The sequence below is a fragment of the Megalops cyprinoides genome, chromosome 4 (assembly GCF_013368585.1).
Source record: "Megalops cyprinoides isolate fMegCyp1 chromosome 4, fMegCyp1.pri, whole genome shotgun sequence".
NCBI lineage: Eukaryota > Metazoa > Chordata > Actinopteri > Elopiformes > Megalopidae > Megalops > Megalops cyprinoides.
Genome location: NC_050586.1, coordinates 16,935,013 through 16,949,859, shown reverse-complemented (window position 1 = coordinate 16,949,859; position 14,847 = coordinate 16,935,013). Strand labels below are relative to the sequence as shown.

General features: G+C 39.2%; 2 protein-coding genes across 2 annotated transcripts; both read right to left on the bottom strand.

Annotated features, from left to right (window-relative positions):
* Positions 1 to 24: 24 nt before the first annotated feature.
* gstt2 (glutathione S-transferase theta 2) lies at positions 25 to 2,764 on the bottom strand. The gene is made up of 5 exons (XM_036526692.1): positions 2,628 to 2,764; positions 1,788 to 1,875; positions 1,047 to 1,197; positions 702 to 878; positions 25 to 621 (listed from the first exon to the last, which is right to left on the bottom strand). The coding sequence occupies exons 1-5, from the start codon at positions 2,749 to 2,751 to the stop codon at positions 475 to 477; spliced, it is 687 nt and encodes a 228-aa protein (XP_036382585.1). The 5' UTR covers positions 2,752 to 2,764; the 3' UTR covers positions 25 to 474.
* A 1,179-nt stretch (positions 2,765 to 3,943) lies between these two features.
* On the bottom strand, positions 3,944 to 14,125 carry slc2a11b (solute carrier family 2 member 11b). The gene is made up of 12 exons (XM_036527038.1): positions 13,735 to 14,125; positions 11,637 to 11,735; positions 10,008 to 10,168; positions 8,530 to 8,654; positions 7,896 to 8,025; positions 7,326 to 7,474; positions 6,448 to 6,635; positions 6,070 to 6,180; positions 5,682 to 5,783; positions 5,452 to 5,527; positions 4,824 to 4,951; positions 3,944 to 4,531 (listed from the first exon to the last, which is right to left on the bottom strand). Exons 1-12 carry the CDS (start codon positions 13,810 to 13,812, stop codon positions 4,328 to 4,330), a joined length of 1,551 nt encoding a protein of 516 aa, XP_036382931.1. The 5' UTR covers positions 13,813 to 14,125; the 3' UTR covers positions 3,944 to 4,327.
* Positions 14,126 to 14,847: the final 722 nt, after the last annotated feature.

Genomic DNA, 14,847 nt, shown 5'->3' with positions numbered 1-14,847 from the left:
TCTGTGGTCATTTCATTGTCATTTTATTGTCTCTTTCTTTCTTGTCTTGCTTGTTCAATCACTCAAAACACTAAAACCAAAGTAGCATCCTCATCAATACATTCCTGTTTGATTTTTTTAAAGAAATCATTAGTTTTGTACAAAGGTCTTTGATTTGAATAAAACCACTATATATTTCCCTCAGGTGAGTGGATTTACATTCATAGGAATATGTGTGTCCTTTGTCCTTGTACTTTCTTTATAGATTTTTTGACATGGTAATGCAGTGGACAATGGATAATCCATTAATTTGGTAGACTGTCACACTGACATCCTAAAATGGCACTGAGCAAATCAAAAATCTCTGTAAGCAACTATGACAACCAGAGCAGTCAAATGCACTCCTTCAGAATTAGCTGAAATATTCCACAGTGTGTCATAACACATCATCGTTCAAAACATGGGGAATCCCAGCCCACACAGGCTCTGTTCTGTTCACAGCTTCGCTCTGGACTTGTCCCGCAGACGGTACAGCACCGCATGTGCCTCGTCAAAAGAATCCTTTAGTGCTGACTGCACCCTGCTTCTCCAGGTGGCAAGCTTCGGCCTTTCCTTCAGGATGTCTCTGCCGCCACCCAGGGGCTGAAAGAGGAGTTGCACTTTAGCAGTGTGGCCTAAGCACAACCTCCTAAAGGTCATAGTGCTTGTCAGACAGCACCTACCTGCATGAGTTCACAGGTAGCCAGCAGGTCAGCCAAGGTGACATCATCGCCACAGAGGAATGGCTGCCTCTTCAGGAACATGCTCTCCAGCTTCTCCAGGGTCTCGTCCAGCTCAGAAAGTGCTCTCTCCAGCTTTGCAGGGTCCGTCGGCTGACCCGTCATACGCGGTAGCAGTACCTGAGAAAAGACTTGCATCCACTTACCACTGAACTGGTCAACATCAGAGTACCACAACAACTGTCTAAGCCATGCGTATTTACCCTTCCCCATAAGGGTGGGGTAAGAATGCTCATTTCATGGTAGTCTCCAAATTCAGATGACTGAGAAGGTCAGATTGAGCCCTACCTCCATGATGAAGACCTTTGCAGCGTGTGGGCGTGTGTTGGTGTGATGCCACGCAGTGTACTCGTCTACCCTTGCCCTTCTCTCTGGCTGCCGCGGGTACCAGTGCTCTGGAGCATTGTAGTTGGTTGCCAAGTACTTTAATATGGCATCGCTGCAACCACACAGCAGGGTTTATGTTAACATGCATGTTCCACAAAGGGGTTTGTGGAGGAACAGCACAACAGGTGCCAGCTGAAGTGGACAAGGAATTAGACTTACATCCAGGAGGTTACAGGTTTGAATCCAGGATGGCACATTGCATTTGCACTTACCATTACATTTATTCATTTGGCAGACGCTTTTATCCAAAGCGACTTACAAGCGGGGTACAATACAACACAAGCGAAAAACCATACAGTCAACAATTTTAGAAGCACTGCATGACAAAGTTCCAAAGGTTGGCCAAGCAAGGTACAAACTAGCAGGTAAAGTTAACGAGTACTGTTGTGCAGACAAGGAAAGTATTTAACCTAAGCTGCACTAAAATTATTTTTTTTATTTCTTCATAAAATTTATTAATATTCAGATATGTAAACGGACACAGACAATTCAAGCAATACAAATTAGTGTTGGCAAAAGTAAGTAATAAAGGGGCAAAGAATTATTCTTTTTAGTCTAGCGGGTATGTAGGATTTACACTCCTACCAAATACACTGATCTGGAAGCCAAATATAGGGATGGTGTTTTAGCCGTGATGCTTACCTCTCAGTCAGAACAAACCCATTGTCTACCATCACAGGAACCTTCTGCATAGGATTGAGCTTGGTAAATTCTGGTGTTTTATTCTCTCCTAAACGGGACACAATTCACAATGTAACTCGTATCTGATCATCACAACTCGCTTGATTCTATTCAACTGCATATAACGAAGTTTTAGTTAACACCGATACAAGTACATAAAAATTAAGGCAAATCGACTGCCAACTATGTTAAATTGTTTCCACCACTAGATGGAGATACAAGCTCAACCGTCAGCCCAGCAATTACGCAAGGAAAACAAGCTTGACGAATGCATCAAAAAATTCATTTGTTTTCAGAGCATTTCTAATCAGTGGTTATGAAGGTTACGGCAGCGCTATTCCACTTTAAATGTAAGATCGTACGCTCAGCTCACTTTGTTCAGTTCTCAATCGGAGTGCTCATGTGAGTGGATGAAGAGTAGCCTAGCTATACTTTGTTAACCAGAACCAGGTCTTTCTCTCCAAGCAAAAGGATCCACCCGAATGTGCCCCCTACAGTCTCAGGTGCGGCAATACGGATGCAGGGCAAGGTTCAAATGCGCTAAAGTCGACTGTCGGACACGCACGTAGGCTACAGTTTACGGTTACTACCTATACAGATTTGGTTTTGCTTTTTGGTGCAGCAAGCCAGAACAGGTTTATTATCCCTGAGCAAATGGTTAGCTATGGTGTAAAGACTTAACTCGCAAGTCTGCTCTGTAACGATAAATTGAATAGCTAACCAGAGACTAATATCAAGTTAATGATAGTTACTGTGGCTAACGAGATATTGCAACTGTCCTCGTTAGTAATTCATGCTCACCTTTTCGCAGGGCTACAGTTTTCACCGTATGTGGTATTTTATTATGATGCAGAAATATATACACTGCCCTGCATGGCTGTGACAGCATATCCAAATAAACTTCTAGCGGTTTTTTGTCAGCCATGTCTGTGATCGTATCCTTCTCAGTGTGAGTCCAAGGGAGAATTGGACATCTCTAGAGTTTGCAAGTACACTTAATCGCACTCCGAGCGTGGATGGAAAGATGTCTCTGCAGCGATCAAATAATGGGTTTCAGGGTAATGTTGGTGTCTGATTAATTTTTAACATTTCAAAATATACAACAAATTTTTATATTTTGGCATTCTTTTCTGTGAAGAGTCTTGAAGCTGCTGATTGCATAGTAGGTTCATTTCCAATAAATTTGAAGTCATTCCTACGAAGGATGCCATCCATTTTATCCAGTCGTTTTCCAAATACTGGATATTGACATTTGAATTCACCCTGGGGTAGCAACACATTATAGTGTGGTTAATTATGGGTTCTTGGAGAAGAGCAGGCACATGTTGTGCCTGGCTCGGGGCAGTGGTAGTTACTTGCACGCCGAATTGTAGAATATTTGGATTAAAATGTTTCCAAGCCTGCGCCATCTAAAAGCAATAATGCAATGCATTATATTCCAAGTTGCTGCCATTTCTTACCATGAATGATTCCTTTGTTCTCTTTGTACAACTTTTGGATCACATGCACAGGCCGTGGTTCGGGTGCCGTGAAAGATAATGTCTTGCATACCCCATTCATTTTTTTCCCAGATGGGGGAAAATGTTAAGGTGAAAACTGAAAGATGTTGGAATGTATGATAATGATGTTTGTTTCAGAAGTAAATATGAATGATAGATTGAAACTGTGATCAGAGAGACTATTTGTTATTTTATTTTAAACGTAGTCATATTAGACACCAGGCTGAAGAACATGGTGACAAGCCACACAAATACTCTCGTAAATCCTGCCATCTTCCGAATTAATCATACCTGAAAATCTAACGTATGACGCAGTATCACGTGGGCAGGTTTCCGTAGGCACGTAGGTTACGTTTTACTAACTTATATGTACACATTTTAACAATCGGAAAAAGATTTGGTAAGTCATCTTTATTCCCATTTCCTTAAAGAATACTTACTGTTTTACAAAGTAATCATCAAGGCAGAAGGGTCAGTGACAGAAGTTACAACTGAAATAAAAAAAATTATGAAAACAAAAATACTGAATGATAGCTAATAATAACTTTTTTTCTGACACTGTGCTATGATATAATCCACATTTTAAATACCTCAAGAAAAACTAACCCTAATGCCTGGTACAATAAAGCCATTTAAGAGAACAGTACTTGGAGCATGCTTGTATTTGTCATTTAAGCAGCACTATGTTGGCAACCTTGTAGGTCTTAACAGTTTAATCATAAATTTACAAATTTATTCTAAATACAGTACTCGCGTGTTAACGCTTAAACTGATGGCACCAAGTTTGTGTTAGGTCCAGTGAATACACTCACCCCCTTATACCTTTTCTTACTGCAGTCTGTCTACAATTCAGGATGAAAATTAACATCTAACAAGTGAATCCTCATACATATTATTGTGTCTTTTTACTCAAGATGCCTGTTAAGATCATGTAACCACATGACACAGTCCTGCTCTGTAAGTGAAATACCATCCCTTCCATACACACAAAGGGTAAGGCTTTTACAGAGGTGTTGACAGCAGTGTTGCTCCATGGCCCTCACTGCCATCTGATTTGCGCTGCTTCCTCGCATCTCTGGACAGGAACTCCAGCTGGATTTCTAGGAATGTTTTGTTCTTGGTCTCAGGGACAACGAAGAATATGTATATCACCACCAGGCAGCAAATGACCATGAACACGAGAAAGCAGTACTGCTTCAGGCCGTTCTGTTTAAGAGAGAGTGTGTAAAAAAAGAAGGAATCGGTTAGTCAGGGTACAGGCAGGAGTGTTGCAGACACACCTCCAGATTAGGCTGATGCATATTTTCTTAAAGGTAAAATTAGATCTAGTTTGTTAGAGTGCTTCCAGTTTCTACAGCATTCTCATATTATAAAAGATTAAATTAATATTCCATGTTTTAGAAACATCATATTAGTCACGTGCAGAACCAGCACCACTGCTTTTCCATCAAACTACAAAGACCATCATTTACAACAATTAACATCAATTAATGCTCACCACGATGAACGGAAACACCATGCCTATGAAGAAGAAGCTTATCCAGCTGACAGACCCTGCAATGATATAAGCAGCAGGTCGAGCCGTCTGGGTGAAGAGCTCAGTGGCCAGAATGTTGGTGACTCCGCCTGCAATGGATAGACCACACACATGGTATGAGCTAAGGAGAGTGTGCAACGCCCCTGTTCTGCTACAGGGCTACAGGTCTGCTAGCTTTCATTCAACATGAGCTTTTAATAGTTTCATGGAAGCTTTTCATTTTTCACTGAAAATAATTCCCAATTCCCTGTTATTCTCAAAAAAGAGTGCAGTCTATTGCATGTGAATATAAATACATGCATGTAAAAATTGTTTCTTTGACATTTCATGAAGCCAACAACAAAACTTTTTTCATTTTTAAGTTTTAAATTTACGTTGTTCTTTTTAAAATTCATCAGCTTTTTGGTAATGAATTATCTAAATCAAAAGAGCCAAAGTACTTAGGGATTAAACCTGTTTTATCAAGAAATGAGTACTAATTTATCAATGTAAAAATCTGAAGGCCAAGTTCATGTCAACTCATCTGTATTTATGAACATAAGGATCTGTAGAATTTGAGTTGTATAGCATAGCAATTGACATGGTTTACCTGGTCCCAGGCCAAAGCTCAAAATAAAAGCAAAGACACAAATCATGCTAAGATAGGGTACCCATGGACTTGCTTCCTGTTGATGAAATGGTAAAGAAAGAGTGGAAGTGATTTGCTGAGTAATCAATTTTCTCTAGTAACATGTGGCAGTAATTAACACTCATACTTTTTTCTTCTTAAAACAATATTGATATCTTTTTCAAGAGAAACAGATAAAGAAAATGTATTACTTGGAAGGTGAGAGTCAGGGTGAAACAAATGCACCACAATGTCATGAGTGAATATCCTCCGATGATCATCACTCTACGTCCCAGAGAATCAATTAGAATGCCCTGGAAGACACAATGTCTCACATGACACTCTGCCAGACCAGCCATAGAGAAGCATACCCTCACGAGCTTGTCCAATCCTATTAACACATAACGCTGGCCACTTGCCGTTCTGAATGCAGTTAAAATAAATCTAGAGTGCAGTTACCAAAACACAGATTTTTTTTTTTTTTTTTACTGTACTTTGGCCTTGGTACCGAGAAACAAATAATACCTCAGAGGCACAGCACGATAGGAAAGGCCAGCAATCACCAAAGCCAAAAATGGAAACAGAATGTGGGCGACTTACGCAAGTGAGGGCAGTGAGACACTCACAGGCTCCTGTGCCCACTGTAGCATAGGGGATCTTCTCATCTGGGACCCTGGATCGCTTAAAAATGTAGTGTGCATAGAAATAAATCTGCCAAAGGGAGGAAACATAACAAATATGATCGATCCAACAGCATTTCCACTCACAGTATACATGCGCATTGTTTCTCAGTTCATACAGGGGATACCTGCATTTTCTAATATATACTGTATTTTCTACAGAACACGTTCAAATGGATTTCAAACTTACAAAACATGGTAAAACTCAGGGATGGGTTATGTTAGCGGCAGGTGATGAGATTTGTGATAGTGGGCTTGGACGCTTGTGGACACATGGGCAGTCACCAATCAGACGTACAGCATTGATGCCATTGAGCTGCTGGGCACAGTTGAGCAGTATCACCGTGATGAGCTGCCAGCGAACACTGGAGTCCATAAAGAGCTCCCAGGGCTTTTTGGGCTGGACTCCTAGAGCGCTGACTCTCTCCTTCTCCATGTCCTCCATCTCCTTTTGATAGTCATCAGTGCTGTGCAGCTGTTTCAGAGCTGGTTTGAGACAGAGCACAAGCCACACTCCTAAGCCCCCCACAGCATCGGTGCTTGATTCATCCAGCGCACAGTTCAGATAATTCGTGCAGACACTCTGTCTATAAACTCAGTCAGGCAATTAGCCAGTGTGATTTCTTTTTTTTTTTTTTTTTTTTTTGAAGTCCACAACTTTCTCTCTCTTCACTGGATGTATCCCTGAAACAGCCACCTGACATTAGTGAGTGCAATCATGCAGTGAAGACTGCATTCAGGCATGAAATGGTTTTTGGGGAAGAAAAAAGAGCATCACTGCTATTACACTAATTGTTTGTGAACATCTAGTATTCAGTCATGGATATACGATTCCCCCTCCAAACCCCTATCACGCTGAGGGAGACTTGCACAACGTGCCACTGCACTAAGCAGTGGTTATAAGTGAGTGGGGGAGGAGTGTACAGAACATTACTGCATCTTTTCATTTCATGGGATTATGAGAATTAGATATGGTTGGCCTTATAAGAGTGTATAATTAATTACTCTTATTATCATCAACTATATTAATACAGTGTCTGAACAGTCAGTACATCCCATTAAAAACTTTTCAGCATAAAGCATTTGGACACTGAAGCAACCTCAACGGGAGTTCCCCTTCCTTCACAAATTCCAATATAACCATTGAAACTGAGAGCAGTTGCCTTGGCAATGTACCCTTTCTGCATCCTATGTCATCCCCTCTGTCGATGAGTAGGTAGCGTGGGCTCTCAGGGAACCAGGGTAGTGTGAGGAGCTGGAGAGCCGCAGGGATGCAGGTGGTGGACAGCAGGATAGGCCAGTGCTCCTCTCTGCCCAGCAGCTCCCTGTGACAAATACCATTTTAACACAGCCATGACATCTGCCACAACAATATCATCAGACACACAGGTCTGTCTGCTGCAATTTCAAACTGTTCTAAGGGCTTCATGAGAAATCCATACTCACAGTCCGACTTCTATATATAATGCAGCATCCTGTCCATTTTCAACATGTGCTTTTTGAATTTTTGCTATTTATGTCCACTCAAAAGCCTGGTGTGATTTTTTTTCTACCTTGCACAACAACATTTTTTGTCAGTTCCACTTATCACCAAACCCATGACATAATGTATTGAGTCAAATGCTCGTGATTTTGATGTAGAAAGAACAGGATGATATTTAACAGCACTGCTTCAAACCACTTCCTTAGGCTACATTTTAAAAAATGCTGACATCGAAAATCACCCCCTTTTTGCTCATTACTTACTCAAGCCCAATCACCTGTCCCGTCAGGATTCCCCCCGTGAGGAAGATGGATGTCCCCATCGCCATGCTACCACGGAGCGCCCTTGGGGCAATCTCTCCCAGGTAGAGGGGCTGAACACATAGGGCAACTCCTTTCGGACAAAACAGGTCACTGTTACATAACAGTACTGAGGTGTCTCTCTGTTCAGTGTTGTTTGTCAGTCCCTCCTATACCTCCTCATAGTCTCTATTAAGATTAAAGTGAGTTATGTGTACATCCGTGAGCATTCCCCTTTATCCCACGAATTCACCATCAAGCTTAACACCAATTGTGATGCTTATGCTTCTACTTTGATTAAATCTGAAGAAATATAATAGCAGATTTGAAAAAAACATCCAAAGTAAATATTTAAATACTGTACAAGACTGCACGCAGAATATGCAAAGACATTTTACTGTGCTCAGGTACTATATGAGAGCTATTGAAGAACAGCAATAATATTTTCCATTGCTAATATTTTTTCATTTAATTTCTTGTCTTGTATTTTTCTCACTTGTTCGCTTTGCTTTTTTGTAGCTATGCATCAATTTGTGACATCAATCTGCAATGCTGTATTAAAAGTGATACACTGCTTCCTCCTTTTGCTATTTTTTACCTGCATTTATCCCGGAAATCAAACGTCCCAAAATCAGAAGTTCAAACAATCCAGTCGGACGGCTCAAGCCCAGAAACAGAGATGCCAGCAAAGCAAATATGTTGTTTACTAACAGTGCCCCTTTTCTGAAATAAAGAACAGAGAAATATTTGCATATTAGCATTTTAAGCACTTTATCTTAACACCATCAACTGTCTGCCATCAGCCTAAGAAATCTCACAAAGGGAAAGAAAAAAGCAGTTGTTGAAATAAATACAGGGAAAAAATGCTACTTAGAAAAAAATGGCATGTGACTTGCATTCTTCAAAGGTCATATTACTCTCTGAATTGTGCATTGATTAAATAACTAAAGCACAGAGCAGTGAGACATGCAAAAGAATGTTATACAGTGACTGGCTTATATAGCACTTCAACTGGAGAATCAGACATTCCTTAGGCCCATATTTACAATAATGTTCTTTTAATAAAAATCATGAGCTTAAATTAATTAAGCTAATAATTAGCTTAAAAACACCACAATTCATCATACTTCACACACCTCTGCTGGTAGTATGAGGAAAATAAAATCCAGGGAAAGTTTCCAGCTGTTAGTGTGAAAGATTTATAGACCAGCCTTATTTAAAAACACCACTGATCCACAGTGTGCTTTTAAAGGGTCAAATTAAACTGGAAATCATTTAGACCTTTTTGTGTTTTTTTGTTGTTTTTACTTGTTGTTTTGTCCTGAGAAACCAATTTTGAAGTGCAATTAGTTTCACATGTTAAAAATAATTGTAAGGTAAACTACTGATAATTTCCCGATAGCAGCCACTTGAGCCTAATGCTAGTTATTTAACAATCCTGACCTCAACGCTTATACATGTGAATATCACTTGAAGAGGGCAGAAACACAACTGACAATCACATGTTCTCCCTGTGGTCCCTCTGCATTAGTTAGGCTTTCAAGCCTTCACCCTGAGGCCTGCTCTTCATGGTGATACTACTTTTCCTGTTTTGTGGGGGGTAAACTCTGATGATGCTGATACAGCATTCCTTTTTAGGAAGGAAGCAGCCAGTCATTCATGACCCAACATGGTTAAATCCCTCCATATGAGACCAACTGAGGTGAATCCTTCAAATGGTCACAATTGCATGGACCCTTCAATGAAATAATATGGATAATGATAAATAGCCTTTCCATGTTCAATTGCATGTGAAAGGGCTTGGTAGCCATTGTACATCTACCTCTCTCCCCACAGCTCACTCAACTCCATATACCCTGGCATCTAATAAGAACTAAAACACTGTTTCCATTATCTTTCACTGATACAGGCACTTTTTGTACTTTTTCACATGTAAAACAATAAATAAAATATTTTCAATAGACCTTTGAGGCCTATCTTACTGGAGTGTGCCCCATTCCTCTCTTCAATTCTTCCAGTGCAATGTTCAAAAGTAACAACAATGTGCACATTTCAACCTGTTTCAGAATCACCCACCTCCCGAACTTAATGGCCAGCGTTCCACCCACAAAAGATCCGATGAGACCTCCAAGTGTGAAAATAGACACTATTGTGGACCACAGCAAGGTGAGTACATCCTCTGCGATGTGAGCATCATACCGCTCAAGCCAGGTATGGTTGATAAAATTCTGCACAGACTGCAAATCAGTAAAAGTTGATGAATGCATTATCACCAAAGATGAGTTTTTACTGTTGAAACATGATCAGGCAAAGTATTTGAACTGAGATGATAAATTATCCTTAGACTGAAACTGAAGCAGCTCAGCACACCATGGGGCCGGTTCTTGCAAAGCTGCAGACATACAAGAATGTCGAGTTTGTCAAGCTGAAATCATTCTTCTTTCCATTCTCTGGACTGAATTTTGTATATTACTGTGTACAATGTTTCCTATGGGTAAATCAGGCATGCTGTTCAAGTGTGACGGAACCAAACCCAAGATGTCTGTGAATGATTCAATTCCTTGTGCAAGAAGTTCATGTGACTGCTACACATAGGAACTGGGGAAATTCACCTAAAAAGAATTTAACTTGAATGGCCCCAGCCTAGACATTTCTATTCTAGATTGAGTTTGGATAAGCAAATTCAATTTAGTGACAGGGTTTGTTCCAGCAACAGTGCCACCATGGCTCTGATGAGTATGATATTATTTTCTGTATTACAGCACAACAGTTAAGAATGACCCCAATTACAAGCACTGTACAGTGCATTATAAAAGTGATAGATGAATATGATGAGCATGGACATTGTTTAGACATTTGATTAAACTTATTATTTACACCAGTGGTGGCCTGGCCTCTACTCATTGAGGAAATTTTTAATCACAGACATTGTATTACAAAAATTAAGTTAGCTTATAAAGTCCTACGTATTTTTCACCTGGTCCACAGCAGGTACAAGATCAATCAGGTCAATTGATAACAAAAGCACTGATCTGCAGTTCTTTGATTGTTACAGTTTTTGAACAATTGCATTTAACATTCTAATTTTGCATTGTTTTGATATGTTGTTCTTTTTCTGGGAGATCTGGATACATCCTGAGACATCTGATTTTCTGTGACCCATTAAACATCATATGTAACCCATGCAGTAATGTCAAGCATTGTGACACATCAGTTAAATTGTTACAGGTATTTGGTGTGGTCTTCTATCTGTACATATGTCGGCATGGCTTTTTGTGCAATCTATTATACTCCACAATAAGTAAATAACTATCATTAAGTCTTACAACACACTGACATTTCCATGGGTAGAATATCTGTAGTCATTAAAAGTGACTTCAGGAAAGGTATTTGACAGGACAATAAAGCAGAATAATACTGAAGATACTACTTGGTATACATGACTACAACACCCAAGTAAACTGTACAGTATTTTTACTACATGTATAATACATAATCACCAGTATGAAAATCTTGCTTATTCAACAATGGTCCAGTAACCTAGATTTTACAAAGTGGCAAGTAACAGAGCTGACACAATGTTACATTATGGCACAGTTACATAATTCCATCATTCCAGTCATTACAGAAACATGGTGTGAACGTTGCGTTTCTTGTGATTTTCAGACAGACATACTGCACCTTTGCTTGTGACTGATTTCTTACCTTGGTCGGAGCATTGATGATGGATACATTATAGCCATACTGAAAAGTTCCTCCAATGCCAGCTGCAGAAACGGCTAGCAGAAGTGACTTGCTAGGCAGCTGTAACCAATAACATGCATTATTCAACAATTTAATGTGCTGTTTGTCTGGAAATCTATATGGAAATGCTGATTGGGTACACTACAAGCTCAGTGGGTTTACAGGCAAACATAAATGGCATAATGTTGTATAGCAAGGCAATAATTTACAGACATAAACTTCATGAATGCTCAAGTCAATGCTGTGCAGAGAGAATGGTATTATTAAAGGCAAAAAGCACAAAGGTGCATGACAACAACAAGCAGCCGGAAGTATCTTTGAAAGGGGCCAGGCAACACAAGGAATTCCCTGCCATGCCACGCCCCCTGTGCCTGTTATTTTCATACATGACTACCCATGGGTTTTTACAATATGCATGAATGACATGGGTCTGGCAAAATTAATATTTTAAAGTACTTTGAAATTGCTGCAATTATGAGCAACATTTATACCAACTTGATGTGCCTGTTGTAGCCATATTTTTTAATGTAGGATGTTTTCATGAACAATAACCTTTACTGAATAACTTTGTTAAAGACTTATTCAAATTTGTTGTTTACCTAGATGATAATATTCAACAGAGGCCATGTTTCGCAACTTATTTCATAAAATATGGAGGCCTGTTTTGATGTGTCACAAAATATGAGTATACTCGAACTTGATGGAACCTTATCAGCCATGTTTTTATTTTCCTGTCACACATAAATGTCGTGAATTGTGTTCTGACAGTGATTTTTAATAAACAAACTATCTTTGAATAACTTTGAAAGAACACGTGTCAATACCCCTAGCATTCAATAAGGAGATGCCATTTAAGTGTTTTATGAAAAAGTCTAAATCCCAACTGGTGGAAAAAAATTCAATATGGCAGAATTAATTTCCTTAATATTGTAGAAACATATAGTTACCTTAGCTCCGTTACTCATTTGATATTTTTAGAAAAACACGCAAAATATCATCCAATGTGAGTGACTGACAAAATTGGTGTGATTGGTGTGATTTCATTTCCTGAACATTAAATCAAAGTATAACTTAACTGGGTTGATTACAGCTGTTATTTCAGCCACGAATTTAAACATACTCTTTCACGCATGCAGAGACGTTATACTCATTTAGGGCCATGTCAGCAGTTCATGAGAAAACGGTATTTATGAATTGCAGGTAACATTAACAATGATATCTAAAATAGTTCCGTTTCAATGGTTGGTGGCAGACTTACTTACTGATGTTTCAGCAAGTAGTGTTCGAACTGGATGTATTATAAAGCATGTTTTACAAATAAACGTAATACATTAGACATCTAACAGGCACTTTGTCTGATTCCCAGACTATATCATTTTAGACGTTTAGGTGCATTCAAATATCAAATAAGTCAAACTGCTGCATTTTTCTGCGGAAAGTACTTTTTGAAAAGCACAAAAGGTGGTAAATCTAATATGACAAACTTTATAACCGAAAAGCTGTTATATCACGAACCTGTGTTACATTCCATGATTATTTCAAACTTGCGAGTACTGGCAAATATCTGAACATTCAATAATATAAAATTTATGGTGATGCAAATTCCATCCAAATTGCACTCCATCCAAAGCATACCACCAGTGACTGTCCAAAACAAGTTTTGAAACCACAAGTTCTGGGATTGAGCGGAATATTTAGAAAATACTGATATTTTGTTTTCCAGCGACCAGAATGTATGTGTTAAAAGTATTATAAGGCCTTCAATTATTACACATGGCAAGACTGAAATGTCAATCAGTCGAGCTACTCTAATCTAGTTAAAAATCCGTCTTAGATATCATTCAAGACTAAACATTGCAGGACAACATAACTCCTTGAATATTATCAAGTACAATTCGTGTTACACAACAACACTTGAGCTCCAAGGAAACGGTAGGAGAAATGCTGCTTGCCATTATCTAGGAATTTTACGAGAAAGCATGACAAGTCGTTTGTTGTCATCTGAAACTATTATGATTATTATTATTATTATTATTATTATTATTATTATTATACTTACCCGAATGCCCCGATCGGTATCCTTAAAGCCTTTAAGTAAAGGCTGATATTCCGTGGCGTCTCCTTTTCCTTTCGGCATTTTGACCACAACTTTGATAACTTTACTAGCTGTTTCTTTGAACTGCAGTTGCCAAAATAATTAAGATTTCATAACAATTGCACTGTCGGAAAGCTATTATTTAAATTGTCGTTGGAAATGGCTCGCAGCTCTGTTCTCATCCTCAAGTGAGGACCGACGCGAAGAAGAGCAGGAACGTCCATGTACATATATATCAAGGAGACACACAATCGATCGGTTGTCCAAGAGAAGACCTAGTCTCGTGTAAGTGTATAAAATTGCATTAGAATCAGTTTTTCCAGAGCAAATCTTTTATCATTAGATACGCGTACCAGTAATGCTGATATTACTGAGCAACAAAATGGGTGGAGTTGTGTTTGGGAGTCACTCCTTCTGTTGCGTGCAGAATTGATTAAAAAGTTAACAAAATGTAAAGGATGCATTACCTTGTTGTTTAATTCTGCAGATTCGTCACTTCTGTCCATTTTTCAGGAGTGTGCTTTTTAGTAGAATACAGTATATTATTTACCATGCTAGGATTGTAGTCAGCCTACAATCGGTACGGCACACTTCGTTTACAATTTGCAGAACCTGTTGCATGTAGAAAGGTGTGAATGGCGAATTGATTTTCCCCCCGATTCAAAGGAGAGCTGTGCGTATATGTGTGTGCGTGTGTTTGTGTGTGCGTGGGTGTGCGCGCGCGCGCGTGTGTGTGAGTGGGTGTGCAGCCTCCACAGTAGATGAAAGGTAGGTCCTAATCTTAACTGACAGCACCAACTGTATGCTGGAATTCTGGCAGCTGCATGTGAAAGCTCCTTCAAGTGAGGGATTTGGAAATATAACTTTAAAAAGCTTGCTGCTGGGCTGATACATTTTTGTTTGTGTAAATGCTGTTGAATTTACAGTGTTTATGTTTACTCATTATGTCTGTTTGTTAAAGGCATGTGATTAATGGTCTTATGCAACATGAAATTGACTTTAATTTGTTGTAGTCTAGCACTACATTTCATTTTTACTTTTAATGAGAAGAGATATTTACATATCATTCCTGACCTT